General features: G+C 37.9%; 1 protein-coding gene across 2 annotated transcripts in view; it reads left to right on the forward strand.

Annotated features, from left to right (window-relative positions):
* LOC126244684 (importin subunit alpha-7) overlaps nt 1-20,253 on the forward strand; it is a 57,541-nt gene that overhangs the window by 19,707 nt on the left and 17,581 nt on the right. For both annotated transcript variants that reach the window (XM_049948258.1, XM_049948259.1), the window contains exons 4-6: nt 924-1,144; nt 1,647-1,910; nt 17,772-17,976. In XM_049948258.1, the coding sequence (XP_049804215.1) occupies nt 924-1,144; nt 1,647-1,910; nt 17,772-17,976 (690 nt within the window). The remainder of the gene's footprint in view (nt 1-923; nt 1,145-1,646; nt 1,911-17,771; nt 17,977-20,253) is intronic.

A 20,253-nucleotide genomic window follows, 5' to 3' on the forward strand; every position in this document is an offset into this window, starting at 1 on the left:
TCCCTTCTTCTAGTCAAATTTTGCCACAAATTTCTATTCTCTCCAATTCTATTCAATACCTCCTCATTAGTTATGTGATCTACCCATCTAATCTTCAGCATTGTTCTGTAGCACCACATTTCAAAATCTTCTCTTCTCTTCTTGTCTAAACTATTTATTGTCCATGTTTCACTTCCATACATGGCTACACTCCATACAAATACTTTCAGAAATGACTTCCTGACACTTAAATCTATACTCGATGTTAACAAATTTCTCTTCTTCAGAAACGCTTTCCTTGCCAGTCAGCATTTTATATCCTCTCTACTTCGACCATCATCAGTTATTTTGCTCCCCAAATAGCAAAACTCATTTACTACTTTAAGCATCTCATTTCCTAATCTAATTCCCTCAGCATCACCTGGTTTAATTCGACTACATTCCATTATCCTCGTTGTGCTTTTGTTGATGTTTATCTTATATCTTCCTTTCAAGACTGTTCATTCCATTCAGCTGCTCTTCCAGGTCCTTTACTGTCTCTGACAGAATTACAATGTCATCAGCGAACATCAAATTTTTTATTTCTTCTCCATGGATTTTAATACCTTCTCCGAATTTTTCTTTTGTTTCCTTTACTGCTTGCTCAAGTTAAAAAGTAAAAAAAAAAAACACCTAGATCCTTAGCTAAGAATTTCATTTGGATTCCACAGTGTGTTTGCACAAATGTTGACAAGTGAAAGAGTAAAAAATCTCCTTGAAACTTGGATTAATTGGCATTTTGAAAATGTTCTAAAAGCCATAGCCTTACTTTTTTGATTTATCTTCCCTACCCCATATGCCCCCTCTGCTCCTACCCTGCTGAAGCACATCTCTGCATACACTTGCAAGGATGGAGGGGGCCACATTGCCCATTGCTGATAATATTGTAATACCTTCTGTTGCAGTTTGAGGCAGCATGGGCACTGACGAATATTGCTTCAGGAACTTCCGCACAGACACAGATGGTCATTGAAGCTGGTGCAGTTCCCATATTCATTCAACTGCTCGGTTCTGAATACGAGGATGTCCAAGAGCAGGCAGTTTGGGCCCTGGGTAACATTGCTGGCGATTCTCCTGAGTGCCGTGACCATGTGCTGGACTCTGGCATTCTAGTTCCACTGTTGCAGTAAGTACTACAAATGCAGGGAGAATTAGCAGGTTTATATGACTGTGAGTAATGGAATTAAGTTTTGGAAACTTTGTTGCTTTTACTAATTTTACATTTATTGGAATGAGCATTTGTCATGAGGGTTGAGCATCAGAGATACCTTTGCATTTTAGAGCCTAGAGGGATAAGTGTTCAAAATATTTAAATTGTCTTAAATCCTTATAGCTATTACAACTTTTGCTTGCTTCTCCTTTTCTGTGTTAGTATGCCTAAGGCAGCCGTTACTGTTTTTATTGAGAGCAAACTGAAGGAATTGCAACAACTATTACATCAGCATGTGAGAGAAAGTTAGAAGCAGATACTATGTATCCGTGTGTGCGTGTGTGTGTGTGTGTGTGTGTGTGTGTGTGTGTGTGGTGCGCGTGCGGTTATCTGCTTCAGAGCCTGTATCCATTTCAGTTTACTTGTGGGATTAGTATGTGTAGATGCAAATAAAAAGTTATGCCATCTTCTTTTTCAGGCTTTTGAGTAAATCCTGTCGACTATCTATGACAAGAAATGCTGTGTGGGCCCTGTCTAATCTTTGCCGTGGCAAGAATCCACCACCAGACTTTGCTAAAGTTAGCCCATGCCTGCCCATCCTGGCACGTTTACTGTTTCATTCTGATGGTGATGTTCTGGCTGATGCCTGCTGGGCACTTTCCTACCTGTCAGATGGACCTAATGATAAGATTCAGGCTGTAATTGATGCTGGCGTCTGTCGCAGACTGGTGGAATTGTTGATGTGAGTACCAATTTTAACATTTCTTCTTCTTCTTCTTCTTCTTCTTCTTGCAGCGGCACAGTGCATTGCACAGTGTATAAAGTTCCACTCACCTCGTGGTAAATCTCCTCTAACATGCACGCCTACTTTGTTACTGACATGCAGTTATCAGGCATAAAAAGCTATAGAAAAGACATCTCTTTACAATCCTGACTACAAGCTTTACTAAAATTGTTTTGTCGGAGGAAGGAATAGTTACATAAAAGTATTTGTGTGTGTAATATTTCACTGTGTTACAATAAACTCGTACGCACCAGTCACTACCAAGCCTTACTCTAAACTGTACAAAGTCTGAAAAGTCTGTACGTACAAATCTTGCTTCCTCTTTCCACACACATTACTCCAGGCAACTACGTCTAAAGTTGTAATTCCTTACTCTTAGAAAAGGCTGTTCCCTATGGGTAGATAGTTATATACACATATTGACTGCACTGAACTCAAAAACTTCTATTATACCATAATTAATATTAAGATCTAGTATGTAAGATTTGTTTTTACTGCATATTGCCTCTGCTGCTACACCAATGAGCTGATTAGGTCAGATGGTAATGTTTTCAGATAAGCTGCACCTTCTCCTCAACATATGCAGACACCTTTTATTTCTGTTTACCTTACCTTCCTGTTTGACAGAAATTCTTTAACCATTGCACCAATTTACTTCTTCCGCCCTCTTACGATTCCATTTCTTATAACTAACACTATGAGAAACTTTTTCTAAAACATTTCTATACTAAAGAACCCTACTGTACAAAATCACATGACAGTCAAAGAAAGAATTATTCTGATTCACTTATGAACTACAGATAGTATAGGAGAAGAGTTTGACTGCCTCAGGAAACATGAAAAATGAGACAGACAGCTAGGGTAAGCATTATTGGCACGTAATAAATCCAACACAGAATATTGAACCCCCTACTTGCCAATTGCACAAGAAATTAGTCCCAAATATTACATCAATGCCAAGATTTTGAATGACCAAGAAATTGCACTCCAACAGCTGTCCTTCCAATTCCACAGGTAATGGCACCTCTTGTTTCACACTCTATGATAGCTTACCAGTAGCACCGATAATTTTTATTCCAGAAACACGCATCACTACTATACCCTCTGTGTTATTAATAGATTCAAAAAATGCCTGTGAAATACCTTTCAAATCACTACCACTGTCCAGTAAACACTTAACATGTATCTCTTATATTGCTGTTATTATAGGGTACCATACCTCCTTTTTACTTACCAAGTATCTTCTTCATACAACAAAACCTTATTAATCCTAGAAAGCAAACCTTTTCCAAAAGTCTTTTACTGTATTGACATGAATTGCACCGACACACATAATTTACACTATAACAATAATAAAAGGAGGAGATACCTACCCTACACACTATACAGTAATTACAACTTCTTTTGTCGCACTAATACAGAAGTCAAATATCGTAGTTTCCCAGCACACTACAAAATGAAAACATCCACAAAATACTTACACAATTACAGTAATATAATAAATAGAGTTACTTTTCCTATATACAACACATATTTACAATGCCTCATTTTTTGAAATACCTGTAATCAAAAATGGTAGTCTGCTTTTTAGCACTGTTGGATTTTAGGTTCAAAAGTCAATCTTCAATTGATTTACTCTTGTCTTTAACAGGGTTGTCCACTTTAAATGCTGTGACAAATCTCTGGATAGTGTCTATGCTGGCAATAGCTTCACTGAATGATGGTGTTTGCATTTCTTCATCCCTAACATCGTCGTCTTCTTCGATATCATCATTCTGCTTTACTTCATCTTTGCAGATTTCCTCAACATCTCGGATGCATGTAGTGATGGCATCATCATCACAAGCCACAAATTCATCAAAAGTGATTGGTAAATTGTTAGATACCTGCATCCAATCATGCATGTCCACTACTGATTCATCACCGTCTCTGTTGTGAGTGCTCATTTCATTAAATCCAGCCTTATGAAAGCAATTTTAGATGGTTTCCTTAGTTTCCATTTGCAGGATGTTCAGTTTAAACAGTTCATTCCTATCAATAAAGGCAAGTGCCTTAAAGACAAGAGCTTTCCAATACTTGCTTTTCAGGCTATGAATAATCCCGAGATCCATGGGCTGGAGTCAGCTAGTGCAATTTGCAGGAAAGAAATGCACTTTCACATTCCGCAGAAATCCTAAATCTGTTGGATGAGCAGGACATTTGTCCATAAAGAGAACAACCTTCCTGTTTCTAGCACCCATTCATGCATGAAAAGCTTGCAAGAACTTTTTGAACAAGTCCGCAGGAATCCAAGCACTTTTGTCGGTATAATACTTACATGACAGCGTAGCACTGTTCTTGAAGCAACATGGTTTGTGGGACTTTCCAATTACTATGGGATCCAGCTTGTCGCTGCCATCTGCATTGCTGCATAAGAGAACAGTAATTCTCTGCTTGCTCATTCTTCCTCCATGGCATTCTTCTCCTTTAACACTTAAGGTTTTAGAGGGCATGAGTTGGCAAAACAGACCTTTTCATCCACATTGTACACATCTCGAGATCGAAACCTTCAAAGAGGGGTGGCAGCACCTCTTCTTTCCAGTGTTCAACACTTTCATCACTAACTGCAGCACTCTCTCCACATACTGCCCTGCAAATTATTCCATAGTGTTTTTTGAACCTATCCAGCCAACCATTCGAAGCTTTGAATTCTGTTAGCCCAAGTTTCCCTGATATCATAGATGCTTTCATTTTTATCAATGCCCCATTTTCAGCATGTACTCCATTGAAGCACTCCATTAGCTTCGATTCCATTTCTTCATACGGCGACTTTTTAACATTTTTTCTCTGCTTTTGAACTGCACTGTGTTTCTTGATCCAGAATCTTCTCCTTATTGATATATTGAATATTGAAGATATTCTTGACAATAAAGACTGTGCAAGTCCTAGGCGTCGAGCCATTTCACTTACGAGCACATTTGTGTTATTCTCCAGTTCCCGAATCAAGTTCACTTTCTCCGTGACAGAGTTTTTCTTTTTGCTGCCATAGTCAACTGCACTACAGCAACGAATGTGAGTGAGCAAACTGATATACAGCTGGATTCCCCATGCAATACACTAACTGATGCAAACTTGCGTAAACTGACACTATATTGTAATGCTGCTACGAACGTACAAACTTGGACAGAGCTGGGCCGCATGTAAGCATGCAAAGTGGCATGAGTGTTAGCACGCTGTACATTGTTAGTCTTTGGCTGTGGCCAGCTAAGGTCGAGCTTGCTCGTACATGTAGCGAGGAATCGATATGGAAGATGATCAATCGTATCCAATATAAATGCTGGAGTGTACTATAGTTACTGTATTTACCTGGTTGCAAGCTGACCTCGAATGCAAGCCGCACCCGAGTAATGAGATTCGTAGAAAAAAAATTAAGTAAATAAATTTTACCCCGATTTCAAGCCACACTTAAAAGTGAAAGATATGGCTCATCATATGATGGATAAAGTATTAAGTGGCCCTACCTGTCAGGGATAGGGGACACTTAAAATTACGATTACATTGCAAAACACTGACAACAATGAAAATTTACAATATCTATCGAAATACAGTTATTCCATATCTAAAAGTACGTGAGCTGTGACGTCACAGGCGAGCTCTCTGCACTGCATACCGGAACACACTCATGATTTTTCATGTTTTATTATTAACGCTATCAACCCCTTGTCGCTACTTTCATACAAAGCATCATTCTCTGTGCCATCAAGTGCATTAGAAATACAGTATTTTTTAAATGCGTGATGAACAATTTCACTTGATACACATTTCCAAGATTGACTAATGCACATGCACACTTGAAACAAGCTTGCACACTTTATATGTCCTGTAGGCGTTACTTGTCTATCTTCTTTCGTTAAGCAATGTGTATACATATTTTTCTGCTTGTCCATAAAAGATTTGTTTAAACAAACATTTAATGGATGCAGACTGGACACCATCCATTCTGGAATTACAACTAAGTCCGTTTTACCCTCTGCTAATTTATTTTTCACAGCTAGTGTACAGTGACCTGCATACAAATCTAATACAAGCATGCATGGCAAACCTAGCAGGGTACCAGGACAATGTTGCGAGACAAGTCTGATCCACTCTAAAACGTGTCCTCCGTGAACCAGCCAATTTTGTTAGCATGTAAAAAACATCTTTAGGAGACACTTCGGACATCAGTAAAGTCTTCTGTGTGACATGAATGGTGGCAGTTTATGGCAATCAGCTGTACAAGCCAGCATGAATTCCTGGTGTGCAGTTTGATGATGTAGCACTGAAATGCGACGAGTTTTTCCCCGTATTTTTCAGGCCCAATCTGGCTCCCTTTAAAATCCTGGATTTTCTGATGTGCTTTTACTTGAATTATTTCTGCAGTTACAGGTAAGCACAGTTACTACTTTCTCACAAAATCGTTCACTATGACTTCCAACTCAGAGTGGCAGCCATGTTTTGGTCCAGAAAATGCTGTTCTGTTGCTGGAACAAGCTGAAAGTTGTTACTTTTGCTGTCTCCATGTCTTACCGAAGTTCAAAAGCAGACTGAAAGAAACGTTTTTGCGAGCACTGCTCTCATTAGCTGGAGTTGTCGAAATGTAAAGCCACGCTTGTGAAGTTTCTTCAAAACATCGATTTTGATGGTGTATATGTAAAGTACCCCCCCCCCATGAACCATGGACCTTGCCGTTGGTGGGGAGGCTTGCGTGCCTCAGCGATACAGATAGCCGTACCATAGGTACAACCACAACGGAGGGGTATCTGTTGAGAGGCCAGACAAACGTGTGGTTCCTGAAGAGGGGCAGCAGCCTTTTCAGTAGTTGCAAGGGCAACAGTCTGGATGATTGACTGATCTGGCCTTGTAACAATAACCAAAACGGCCTTGCTGTGCTGGTACTGCGAACGGCTGAAAGCAAGGGGAAACTACGGCCGTAATTTTTCCCGGGGCATGCAGCTTTACTGTATGATTAAATGATGATGGCGTCCTCTTGGGTAAAATATTCCGGAGGTAATATAGTCCCCCATTTGGATCTCCGGGCGGGGACTACTCAAGAGGATGTCGTTATCAGGAGAAAGAAAACTGGCGTTCTACGGATCGGAGCGTGGAATGTCAGGTCCCTTAATCGGGCAGGTAGGTTATAAAATTTGAAAAGGGAAATGGATAGGTTAAAGTTAGATATAGTGGGAATTAGTGAAGTTCGGTGGCAGGAGGAACAAGACTTCTGGTCAGGTGACTACAGGGTTATAAACAGAAAGTCAAATAGGGGTAATGCAGGAGTAGGTTTAATAATGAATAGGAAAATAGGAACGCGGGTAAGCTACTACAAACAGCTTAGTGAACGCATTATTGTGGCCAAGATAGATACGAAGCCCACACCTACTACAGTAGTACAAGTTTATATGCCAACTAGCTCTGCAGATGACGAAGAAATTGAAGAAATGTGTGATGAAATAAAAGAAATTATTCAGATAGTGAAGGGAGGCGAAAATTTAATAGTCATGGGTGACTGGAATTCGAGTGTAGGAAAAGGGAGAGAAGGAAACGTAGTAGGAGAATATGGATTGGGGCTAAGAAATGAAAGAGGAAGCCGCCTGGTAGAATTTTGCACAGAGCACAACTTAATCATAGCTAACACTTGGTTTAAGAATCATGATAGAAGGTTGTATACATGGAAGAACCATGGAGATACTAAAAGGTATCAGATAGATTATATAATGGTAAGACAGAGATTTAGGAACCAGGTTTTAAATTGTAAGACATTTCCAGGGGCAGATGTGGACTCTGACCACAATCTATTGGTTATGACCTGTAGATTAAAACTGAAGAAACTGCAAAAAGGTGGGAATTTAAGGAGATGGGATCTGGATAAACTGAAAGAACCAGAGGTTGTACAGAGATTCAGTGAGAGCATAAGGGAACAATTGACAGGAATGGGGGAAAGAAATACAGTAGAAGAAGAATGGGTAGCTTTGAGGGATGAAGTAGTGAAGGCAGCAGAGGATCAAGTAGGTAAAAAGACGAGGGCTAGTAGAAATCCTTGGGTAACAGAAGAAATATTGAATTTAATTGATGAAGGAGAAAATATAAAAATGCAGTAAATGAAGCAGGCAAAAAGGAATACAAACGTCTCAAAAATGAGATCGACAGGAAGTGCAAAATGGCTAAGCAGGGATGGCTAGAGGACAGATGTAAGGATGTAGAGGCTTATCTCACTAGGGGTAAGATAGATACTGCCTACAGGAAAATTAAAGAGACCTTTGGAGAAAAGAGAACCACTTGCATGAACATCAAGAGCTCAGATGGAAACCCAGTTCTAAGCAAAGAAGGGAAAGCAGAAAGGTGGAAGGAGTATATAGAGGGTCTATACAAGGGCGATGTACTTGAGGACAATATTATGGAAATGGAAGAGGATGTAGGTGAAGATGAAATGGGAGATACGATACTGCGTGAAGAGTTTGACAGAGCACTGAAAGACCTGAGTCGAAACAAGGCCCCCGGAGTAGACAACATTCCATTGGAACTACTGACGGCCTTGGGAGAGCCAGTCCTGACAAAACTCTACCATCTGGTGAGCAAGATGTATGAAACAGGCGAAATACCCTCAGACTTCAAGAAGAATATAATAATTCCAATCCCAAAGAAAGCAGGTGTTGACAGATGTGAGAATTACCGAACAATCAGTTTAATAAGCCACAGCTGAAATACTAACGCGAATTATTTACAGACGAATGGAAAAACTAGTAGAAGCGGACCTCGGGGAAGATCAGTTTGGATTCCGTAGAAATACTGGAACACGTGAGGCAATACTGACCTTACGACTTATCTTAGAAGAAAGATTAAGGAAAGGCAAACCTACGTTTCTAGCATTTGTAGACTTAGAGAAAGCTTTTGACAGTGTTGACTGGAATACTCTCTTTCAAATTCTAAAGGTGGCAGGGGTAAAATACAGGGAGCGAAAGGATATTTACAATTTGTACAGAAACCAGATGGCAGTTATAAGAGTCAAGGGACATGAAAGGGAAGCAGTGGTTGGGAAGGGAGTAAGACAGGCTTGTAGCCTCTCCCCGATGTTATTCAATCTGTATATTGAGCAAGCAGTAAAGGAAACAAATGAAAAATTCGGAGTAGGTATTAAAATCCATGGAGAAGAAATAAAAACTTTGAGGTTCGCCGATGACACTGTAATTCTGTCAGGGACAGCAAAGGACTTGGAAGAGCAGTTGAACGGAATGGATGGTGTCTTGAAGGGAGGATATAAGATGAACATCAACAAAAGCAAAACGAGGATAATGGAATGTAGTCAAATTAAATCGGGTGATGCTGAGGGTAATAGATTAGGAAATGAGACACTTAAAGTAGTAAAGGAGTTTTGCTATTTGGGGAGCAAAATAACTGATGATGGTCGAAGTAGAGAGGATATAAAATGTAGACTGGCAATGGCAAGGAAAGCATTTCTGAAGAAGAGAAATTTGTTAACATCTAGTATAGATTTAAGTGTCAGGAAGTCATATCTGAAAGTATTTGTATGGAGTGTAGCCATGTATGGAAGTGAAACATGGACGGTAAATAGTTTGGACAAGAAGAGAATAGAAGCTTTCGAAATGTGGTGCTACAGAAGAATGTTGAAGATTAGATGGGTAGATCACATAGCTAATGAGGAGGTACTGAATAGGATTGGGGAGAAGAGGAGTTTGTGGCACAACTTGACCAGAAGAAGGGATCGGTTGGTAGGACATATTCTGAGGCATCAAGGGATCACCAATTTAGTATTGGAGGGCAGCGTGGAGGGTAAAAATCGTAGAGGGAGACCAAGAGATGAATACACTAAGCAGATTCAGAAGGATGTAGGTTGCAGTAGGTACTGGGAGATGAAGAAGCTTGCACAGGATAGAGTAGCGTGGACAGCTGCATCAAACCAGTCTCAGGACTGAAGACCACAACAACAACATATGTAAAGTGTTTTTTTAATTACTATGAATATTTGAAAAATTGCTGAATTCGCCCATGATAAAAAATACCTTAACATTCATTACTCAAAACTAGCACAACAGCTTCTGTGGCAGCTTCTAGCAGCAAAAAGCAGCAATAAAGGCCGCAATTGCACCCAAATGAAAACTGCAGGTGGTTTTATAGATTTCGAAAACCGGAAAAAAAGTGTGGCTTGCATGCGGGCCGCAAAAGCCACTATTGTATTGTTTTCAATATTTAATATTCCTGACACTAAATGTGGGTTTTGCCGTAATGCGAATTACATTAAATCAAATATAAAATTGCATTGCACTTGTGGAATAATTTTCGGGACTTGAAATTGCTTCTGTTAAATGTGGGTTTACGCTAAATCGAGGTCACGCAAAATCGGGCCTATACTGTACATCATTCTCATCACTACTGGATTCGTCATTGCTATCATCATTACAACTGCTTTCAAAATCAGACACACTTTCACTTTCTCTGTGCTTTAGATTTTGTACCTCTTCCACTGTTTTCTCTATTTCAGTCACTTTTGAATTTACATTTTTATTTACTTTTACCAGTTTTTCCTCTGCCACTACTGTACCCTTGGTTTCTACCTCAGTTTCAAAATCATTTTTAATCTGATCCATTTGGTTCTCAAGTTTAACTCTTGTTTTCAGCACAAAATTTCGTGGCAGCTTTGACTTCAATTTTACATACTCTCCTACTACAGTCATCACAAAGCTTCTTTCTCTCTTCTACACATTTACTACTCGTCAATGTTAATTTCTCATTAGTGTTATATACTACTGTATTTATCTTTCCATCACAATCTTCAGCTGTCGCCTCAACCTTCTTATTTAATTCTAAAAGATTAGAGCTGACTACCTTAATCTCCTTTGTAATTTCTTTCTTCAGGTTCATCCTTTAAGTTAACCATGTCAGTTCTAATGCTATCAATGTTCTTATCCATACTACTAATGTCTTTTTCCATACTACTAATGTCTTTTTCCATACTACTAATGTCTCTTTCCATACTACTAATGTCTCTTTCCATACTACTAATGTCTTTTTCCATACTACTAATGTCTTTTTCCATACTACTAATGTCTTTTTCCATACTACTAATGTCTTTTTCCATACTACTAATGTCTTTTTCCATACTACTAATGTCTTTTTTTTTCCGTGCTACTAATGTCTTTTTTTCTTTTTTTTCAATAGTACTAATGTCTTTTTTTTCCATAGTACTAATGTCTTTTTTTTCCCATACTACTAATGTCTTTTTTTTCCCATATTACTAATGTCTCTTTTTTTCCATACTACTAATTTTTTTCACACTAATGTCATTTTTCATACTAATAATGTCATTTTTCATACTACTAATGTCTTCTTTCCTACTCATACTACTAAAAATTTGCCTTAATGTCGCTTCCAAATTTCCGTCCGCCATGAACTATTGCCCTTGCCTACTTTCACTACTAGATTCCTCCTCCTTAACTTTTTAACTTTAATGACCTCATCCACTTTAGCACTGTTTTAGTCCATTTTGCTCTTTACAATAGCACTTTCGTCCCCATCCTTCAAGGTTACATTCATCTTCAGAACCCGTCGCACTTACGTCCTTCTGTTCATTTAATAACTTAACCTCTACAGCTTTGTCCTCAGTCACACTGTCTTGTTCGTTAAGGCCACCCATTATGTAAAACTTAATATTAAACAGCCTTTGCTATGAAATTACCTTATTCTCATTCACTCTTCTTCTGCTGTTCTGCTGCTGCTGCTGTTCCTGTTGTCATCTGGATATGCACGGCTGCGGAAAATAGTAATTCTCTCAGCAAGGCATCTTGTTTATCTCTGCTCAGCTGTGTTCACCTGTGTGCTGATCGGCTGCTCCTGTACTAAACGACTGCTTCCATAGACCCCGCTCGCTGATTGGCAGCTGTCATACTGTGACAATGAAACCCATGTGTTGATTGGTTGTTGCACCACTGCACTGTGAACCGCTGTTATGTTCACTGCTCAAAATTCGTGAGTCTTTGTTTATTGCGGCTGCATACAATATTCCTGATGTCAGGGCACCACATGTGATGGTTCACCTTCTTTATTTCTTCGTTTTTTGTCCTCTGTGTCAACATACTGGCTGAAAAATATGGGGTGAAAGTGCAGTACTGTGTGCTGTAAATGATGTAGGTGACAAGTGCACATTTGTGTTCCACAATTGTTTGCTTTCACTCTTCACAACCCCCCATATACACATTTAATATGGCCAGTGCACTATTATTTAATTCTTGATAAGCCTCATTAATAGTTTTCAGGTGAACATCCACATACTGCTACAATAGTTTACTGTTGAATATCTGTGAGTAGTAAAAACATAACCATATAATTCACAGTTCTTTTGGAATAATCAGGCGCGTATGGAACACACACTGTCATTGTTTCAACATGCAGCCTAATTGTGTAACACTTATTTCACAGGTAAGTTGAAGCATTGTTGTTGTTCTAACCAACACAGGTTTCTTGTCTGAAACTCGGCCATGGACTGACTTGTCTCGTGACCAAAAATCGGACCCTTATATATCCTCACAATAATAGGGGCCGAAACTACATGTTGTTCGAAGTTAAATTTACAGAAATTACAATTAAAACTTAAGTCATTAAATTAACTGACTACATCGAAAAAAATTTCTGTCTTTTTAACAGTTTCGTTTATTACAAGAGTTAGGCCGAATTATTTGTTTAAATTGTGAACTTAACAAATATAGTCATGCAAACAATACTTTTAACAAAGCTGTTAATTACTTTGGAATTAATGAAGGGCTGGCTTAGCTAACATGTTTTTGAATAGAGCTAAATAGACACTTTAAGATTACTAGCATTTTGTCTTCCAGGTGTTTACAATTATTACAGAATTTATATTTGTTTATAAGTCAACAATAGAATTTAAGTTACAAAAGAATTACTGATTTCACCCTATAACAATAGATACCAACTAGGAATAGTTGAAATAAATTAGAAAATCAATTACACACACAAAACTAAGCACAAAATTAGACCTGGTGTTGTATTCTTTAAAACTTTTATGGAAAGGCAGATTATATTCACATACATTAATGGTTATGAGTTAAAAGTGAAAAAATGAATTTTAAGAAGACAGATGCAAAACAAAAGGGGAAGTAAAATTATCCCACCTTGCTTTTCCACAAGTCCACATGCAAACATAATTCATAACTGTAGCCAGTTTATGGCAATTATCAATGACACTTCCCAAATTGTTTCTGTTAGAATAGCTCGCTCAAATGTTGTTATAAACAATCTCTCATAACACAATGTTCACGTTGGTGCAAGTAAGCAACATTCCATTCGGAATTTCTGTATTTTAAATATCACCAAAAATTCAGAATTTCAGCCTGTGCATTAAATCAATTATTTTCAGTGGAGCATGTATCAATTGGTCTGATCCCTATGAGATCCAAGCCCCGACTCTATTTATCTCTCTACGCAAAAGAAGTTTCTAGTTCTCCAAAAAATGCACAAATATGCTAATTTCTTATTGGCAGAGAAACATCACAGCCAATCAGAAAGCAGCATATAAACAAAACCAGAGCAGTAAATTAACATAAATAAATTTTGAAAACCCACAAATGTAAAATTCATTCCCTTTTAATAAAACTACTTTTCTGAAATCATAATCTCATTTATCCAGTACTATAAACTGACTAAATAGTTTATAACAAATTCCCCGGTACAAATGAGTAACACGCGTCATTCTCGAACATTCTTCATGTGAGCAATTACTTCACTGTGTAGTATTTCGCATTCACACCTTCATTCACTCTCACAACTAAGCACAATTATAGTTGTAATTAATAAACAATTAGAAAATTAAACAAACAGAACCTGAAATAAAACTGACAGTATTTTGACTTCAGCGCAAACAGTGTCCGTCAGCTAGTGACCTCTATCAGATCGTGTAAAAACAGCATACACTCATGCAATCTGATTTCACCTGTCCTGTGCATTACTCGTACTGCACGTCTGATCACTGCTGTAATTTCTCATCTAAATAGGTGCAATTTAGAGGTGCTAAGCAACATTATTCTTCTTCTTTTTCTTCACTTTCCATGTTAAGCCATTTATTGCCTATTACAGTTCCAAGCTTCCAGAATCTTGATTTCTTTTTGGTTTGTCTTTCCTTATTTTCGTAGATAATCTTTCAGGATCCATTCCTTTTTAATGTTCAGTTAACCTTCTTTTCTTTATCCTGCGTCAACCATTCTGATTCTATCTGTCCTTTCACATCTCTTGACAATACTTGGAAACCTTATCTCTGAACACTGGATATGCATTTCCTACTTCTTGTTTACTACCCACTATTCTTTTCCATTTAATAGTTTTCCTAATGCAACCATCTCGTAAAACTTTAATCTGTGTATTCAAGAGTTTTATTTTTCAGCTATCTGCTATCTATAAATATTTCTAAACTTATTTACATTATTTTGCATGTTTTGTATGTTATATAATAGCAAAGAAATTTGAAGAGTTTGCCTTATTCTATTATTTTATTGTTAATAACAATTTTAGTCTGAGTTGGTTATTTACTTGTAAAAGCCGTGCTGTTAGTTGTCTGCACCGAAATTTTGAGGTAATATTTGTAACACAATTTATGCCATTTGTGAGCAGCTGTGTGCATATCATTTACCTTCTTAGAAATCAGTGCAAGATTAGTGGCATAAAGCATTGTTTTTCTCCCGTACCCCCTGTTTACTTTAAAACTTCATTTTTAATACATATTGAACTTAATTTTTAATACATATTGTGACGTAGTGACATGCATTGATGATTAGGAATCTGTAAGATTCTTCTTGCTGATCACAGTAGCCTGGTGCCCTACAGAATGCGTTCCCATGCCGAGAAGTTACCAGCTCTCATCACAGTCCTTGAACGCTCCAGGCCTACTCATGCGTGTTTAACTTTCCAGACTGTATAAATGACACAACAAACTGTGGATTAATAAAGTCATTATGTAGCCTTTCAGATTGACAGTAGTTTATTGCTATAAGAGTTTCAGGTCTACACCAGAAATAATTTGAGATACTGAAATTTACCCAAAACCTACATTTTATAACTTTTCATTACAAGCAACTCCCTGACTTGCACTTTGACAGCTGCCACAACCTTCCACACCAAAATATTCCTCCCATACAGCCTGGCCACCTGTGGCAAATGCATCTGCAGTGATGAGAACTCCCTCGCCCAGTATACTGAAGGCCTTACAACAGCCTTCGTAGACAGGCAATACCCCCCCCTCCCAGACCTAATGCACAAACAGATCTCCTGTGCCATATCCCCACACACACCTGATCCTCACATCCATCCCAAGAATACCAATACCACTTGGGACTGGAACGACTGAACCGTGTCCTTCACCTTGCCCTGAAATGAGGGACATCCTACCCAAGATACTTCCACCCCATTCCCAAAGTGGTGTTCCGCTGCCCACCATCTTAGTCCATCCCTGTGCCTCTCGCACCCTGAATCCCCTGCCACAGGGATCATACCATTGTGGAACACCCAGTTACAAAACCTGGCATGCCTAGCCTCCCAACCAGCACCACCTACTCCAATCCCATCACAGGCTTATCCTACCCCATCAAAGGCTGGGCTACCTGTGAAAGCAGCCATGTTATATACCACCTCTGCTGCAGCCACTGCACAGTGTTTTACATTGATATGACAGCCGACCAGTAGTCAACCAGAATGAATGGCCACTAACTTAGTATCGTAAGAGTATTGCTGAAGTTAGAATGCAGCACAGATTTCTTAGCCAAGAGTATAGTTTAATTAGTAACTTCAGTCAGACCCGATTCAATGAATCCCCTTTCCAGTAGAAAACACTTTGTTGACATGCTTAGGACAGCATTTGATTTAAATAGCTTCACCAAGTTGAACCACATTATGTTTCACTTCAGGGGCTGCCATGGTTTGAAGAGCTAAGTGAGCAAATTCCGGAAAAAGAATGATTCCCACACTGCCCCAAGATGATTAATAGGTGTGGATATAAATTACATCCATTGTTTGTTGGGCCTGGATCTATCACTTTTACACCTGTATTGAACACACATAATGAGTTCTTGTGCATGTTCTGAATTGGTGATAAAAGAAATAAAGAATATGCTCTGTACAGTACTTCATAATATTCCAACAGTTGGTAGTTGATGGTTGGAGACACATCATAATTGTAACAGTCTATGGAAACCAGTTTGTAGGTGTTGGCCACTGATAGAATCATGTATATGATTGAGTTAACCCCTCAGCATCAGTTAAGGCCTGAAGATGGTGTATTGAATCACTGAAACTGATAGCCGTATAATAAATAACATAGAAAGGACAGCTGTAGGTGTTCTGTTTTATTACATAAGTGAACGGGTGCAGGTGTTCCATTTTACGTAAGTGAACAGCCAAAGTCTCTCAAGCCTTCAATCAGAAGGATGGACATACAAAAACAAATAGTAAGTGTGTTTCTTGATTAAACAGAAGTCTTTCCACGACTTATAAAGTAAAAATATTGTCAGTAGTTGTCACCATTGTCTAAAAAAAATTGGTTCTTCTGCAAGCAAATATCCAGCTATTGACTCGAATCTGCTGTTGATAATTCTGGCACACTGTTTGTAAGTTGTATTAAGTAGGGCAAGTACTTGGAAGTTATTACAAGCTCTTTCCTCATCTTTCTTGTACAAATGATTTCTTGTTGCTTCTGGCACATACTAAAAAGATGTATCAGTCTACAGTGAAGCTAATTCAGATAATTACGAGCAAACTTGGTTTCGTGCTGTTTCTGGAGTGCACGTAATGTGATATTTGCAATGTTTTGCATCACCAAAGATAGAAGCATCCTCATTTAGTATATCACAACAGACTGATATCCTTTTTGAACTCACTGTAAAAAATTTTTCTGATTTATTGGGATGAATACTATTGCACCAGTATTCTAGAACAGCTGGGATGTGTACAAATTTTCTTATCTCTAGTTTTCTAATGTACTTTCTGGCTATTATCGAAACAAATTTTTTGAAGAGGTTTATAAAAGTGGGAGAAGTGATGCAACAGTGAAAAGGGAAGTTTTAAATTCTGTGGCAATCATTTACATTGGGATTCAGGGTGCAGCAGCTTGTTCAGGTAAGAGACAAGTCGTAGAGACTGCGTAGCTTGACATTAGTAAAACATTCTTGATCTTTACTCAGGGGTGCAGCATGAGGAGAATCTACGTAATTTTACATTAAAATTCTGGTTGACCTGTGGGTAAAGCTTGTTGCTCTGTAGGATAACGTGGTCACAGTTGAAACTGGAAACATGCGGTGTGTATATATCTATGAGATTTTGTAAGCAAATGGTTTCATTTTCAAAATTTGAGGAAAATGGGAAAGAAGGAGCAGATCTTGCAAAGTTAGGGGGATTACTCGTAGATTCAGACTTTGATGTGGACCATGAAGCATGAAAGGGTAGCTCAGTCATTAAGAACAACCACAAAAGGCAATTTTGTATGTTCAAGTCTTTGTATGGCACAAAGCTGTAGTCTGTCTGGATGTTTCAAGAAAAAGGAAAATTAAATCTGTTGTATGGTTAAGCATTAAATTATTGTTCGCCTATGTTGGTTCTTCAGTAAGATTTTGCATTTACTCTTTTCCTTTTGAGAGAAAAACAAATGATAGTTAATAAATTGCTCTGGACTAGCAAGTTGAAACTAGTTTCATTTTTAATATAAAGGTAAAACTGTGTTTATCCATTGAGATGTTGAACATATGTTACTATATGTGTAATGCACTTACTTCTGTGGAAAACTTGCAGGCACAATCAGCACAATGTTGTGTCTGCCGCACTGCGTGCCGTGGGCAACATTGTCACGGGAGACGATGTTCAGACGCAGGTGATCCTTAACTGCTCGGCCCTCCCTTGCCTTCTGCATCTGCTTGCATCACAAAAGGAATCTATCAGGAAAGAGGCATGCTGGACCATTTCCAACATAACTGCAGGAAATCGGCAACAAATACAGGTTACTGATTCAAATTTTTGTCAAATACAGCTTATATAAGTGAAGTCTGTAAGGCAATTTTTTTCTTTTCAATTTTGTGCATGTTACTTCATGACGCACTGAATAAATTAGTAAATTAGATGCTTACATTCAAAGGAAAATAACCCCTTTCATAATTGACTAAATACTACTAACATGACCGTTACACTGTGTTCTGAAATTTTCCTAAAGTATTTCATCTCTGTGTGCTACTGAAGTGACATTTTATGTCACAATAAAAAGGTGTGATACAGAGAGTGGCTGTAAATGTAAGTTTTGTGTGAATAGTATCTATGAAACTATTCTACTTTTTTTGCCATTTTGCAGATGTGGAGTACTTTATTAAGGATAGTTTCTGTTATCTATGTGAAGAAATCACTGTTGCTTCAGTGAGCATATTAAGATAAACATTACTTCTTACTTAAGTTGTCTGGGATATGCAAAGTGATTTTGTAAAGCTGTAGAAAATAAAATGAGGAATGCCATATAGAATGGTTTGAGGTTGGGAACATTGTGTGAGCATCTGTGCTGGAATTGCATCTTGTTTATTACATTATTGGTAAAAATACCTGTTGGCAATGTTAAAATTATAATGAACTTCAGTGCTCTAGAGTCAATGGCAGCCCCAATGTACTTCCCAAATTTTCCGTATTATGTACAGATTTAAAAATCTGTGAATAAGCAGCCTTATTCTATGGCTCTTGAATATCCATGTTTGTTATCTTTGTATCCTGTAGACAAATGGGATTTCAGTTGTATTTTTTAACAGTTGTAAGTGTTACCTCAAATGTAGAAATTACATAATGTAACATCTTAAGCCACTGTTTAATTTAATCTTTATTGTGTGACTGGTTTCTGTGAAAGAGCATTGTGCAGTACCTGTTGTACACACTTAATGGATACAGGAAAATTTCAGGTGATGAGGATGTTTAGAAATTGTAGTAAAAATACAAGCAATACTTAAATATTTTAGTCAACATCAAGAATTACATAAATACATAAAAAAGTCAAAATATAATATTTACAAATAATTTAGTATTTTTGGTGTTTATGTGTAACTCTTGCTGTTAACAAATATATGTAAGTACTACCTTTATTTTTACTAAAATTTTCATACAACCTTTTCACCTGAAAGTTTCATGTCTCCATGATCATGTGTACAACAGGTGCTGGATGAAGGACTTTGACTGAAACTGGTTGCGCAACAAAGATTAAATAAAATATCAGTTTAAGGTGCTACATGATGTCATTTCTACAGTTTATTAAAACTACGGAACACGACTAATACAAAATATTTTGTACCTTTAAAGTCAAACAGCAAGTGTACTCTTTGGGTTGTGGAAGTGTTGCTTTGTGTGCTACATGTGAAAGTGTTGCGAAATTCTGAATGATTTGGTTTAAATGGTGATTTTAATAAGTAATAAGCATATGTTGCAGAATTTCCTTGAACTATAGGATTACAGAAAGCTGGAGTGTTAATATTTTGTTCCATGTGCTCAAGTGACATTAATATCAATTTACATCTGCACCTGTACTCTACAAAACACCGTGAGGTGCATGGCAGAGGGTACGTCCCATTGTACCAGTTATTAGGGCGTCTTCCAGTTCCATTCGCATATGGAGCATACGAAGAATGGTTGTTTGAATGCCACTGTGCATGCAGTAATTATTCTAATCTTATCCTCACTATCAGTGTGTGAGCAATACATAAGGGGTTGTAGTTTATTTGTAGATTCATTATTTAAAGCTTGTTTGTAAAACCTTGTTAGTAGACTTTTTTGGGATAGTATGTCAGTCTTCAAGATCTTGTCAGTTGAGTTCCTCCAATGTGACACTCTCCCACAGATTAAACAAACCTGTGACCATTCGTGCTGCCCTTCTCTGTATACATTCAATATTCCCTGTTAGTCCTATACGGTGTGGGCCCCACGTACGTTAACAGTATTCTAGAATGGATCACATGACTGATTTGTAAACACTCTCTTTTTGTAGACTGATTGCACTTCACCAGTATTCTGCTCATAAACTGAAGTCTACACCAGCTTTACCCACAACTGAACCTGGGTGATCATTCCATTTCATATCCCTACAAGTGTTACCCAGGTATTTGTATGAGTTGGACTATTCCAACAGTGACTCATTGATATTATAATCATAGTATACTGTGTGTTGTTTTTTTAAGTGCACAGTTTTAGTTTTCTGAACATTTGGAGCAATTTGCCAGCTCTGTATCACATCACAATTGTATCAAAATCTGAC

Source organism: Schistocerca nitens, chromosome 1 (genome assembly GCF_023898315.1).
Source record: "Schistocerca nitens isolate TAMUIC-IGC-003100 chromosome 1, iqSchNite1.1, whole genome shotgun sequence".
Taxonomy (NCBI): Eukaryota; Metazoa; Arthropoda; class Insecta; order Orthoptera; family Acrididae; genus Schistocerca; species Schistocerca nitens.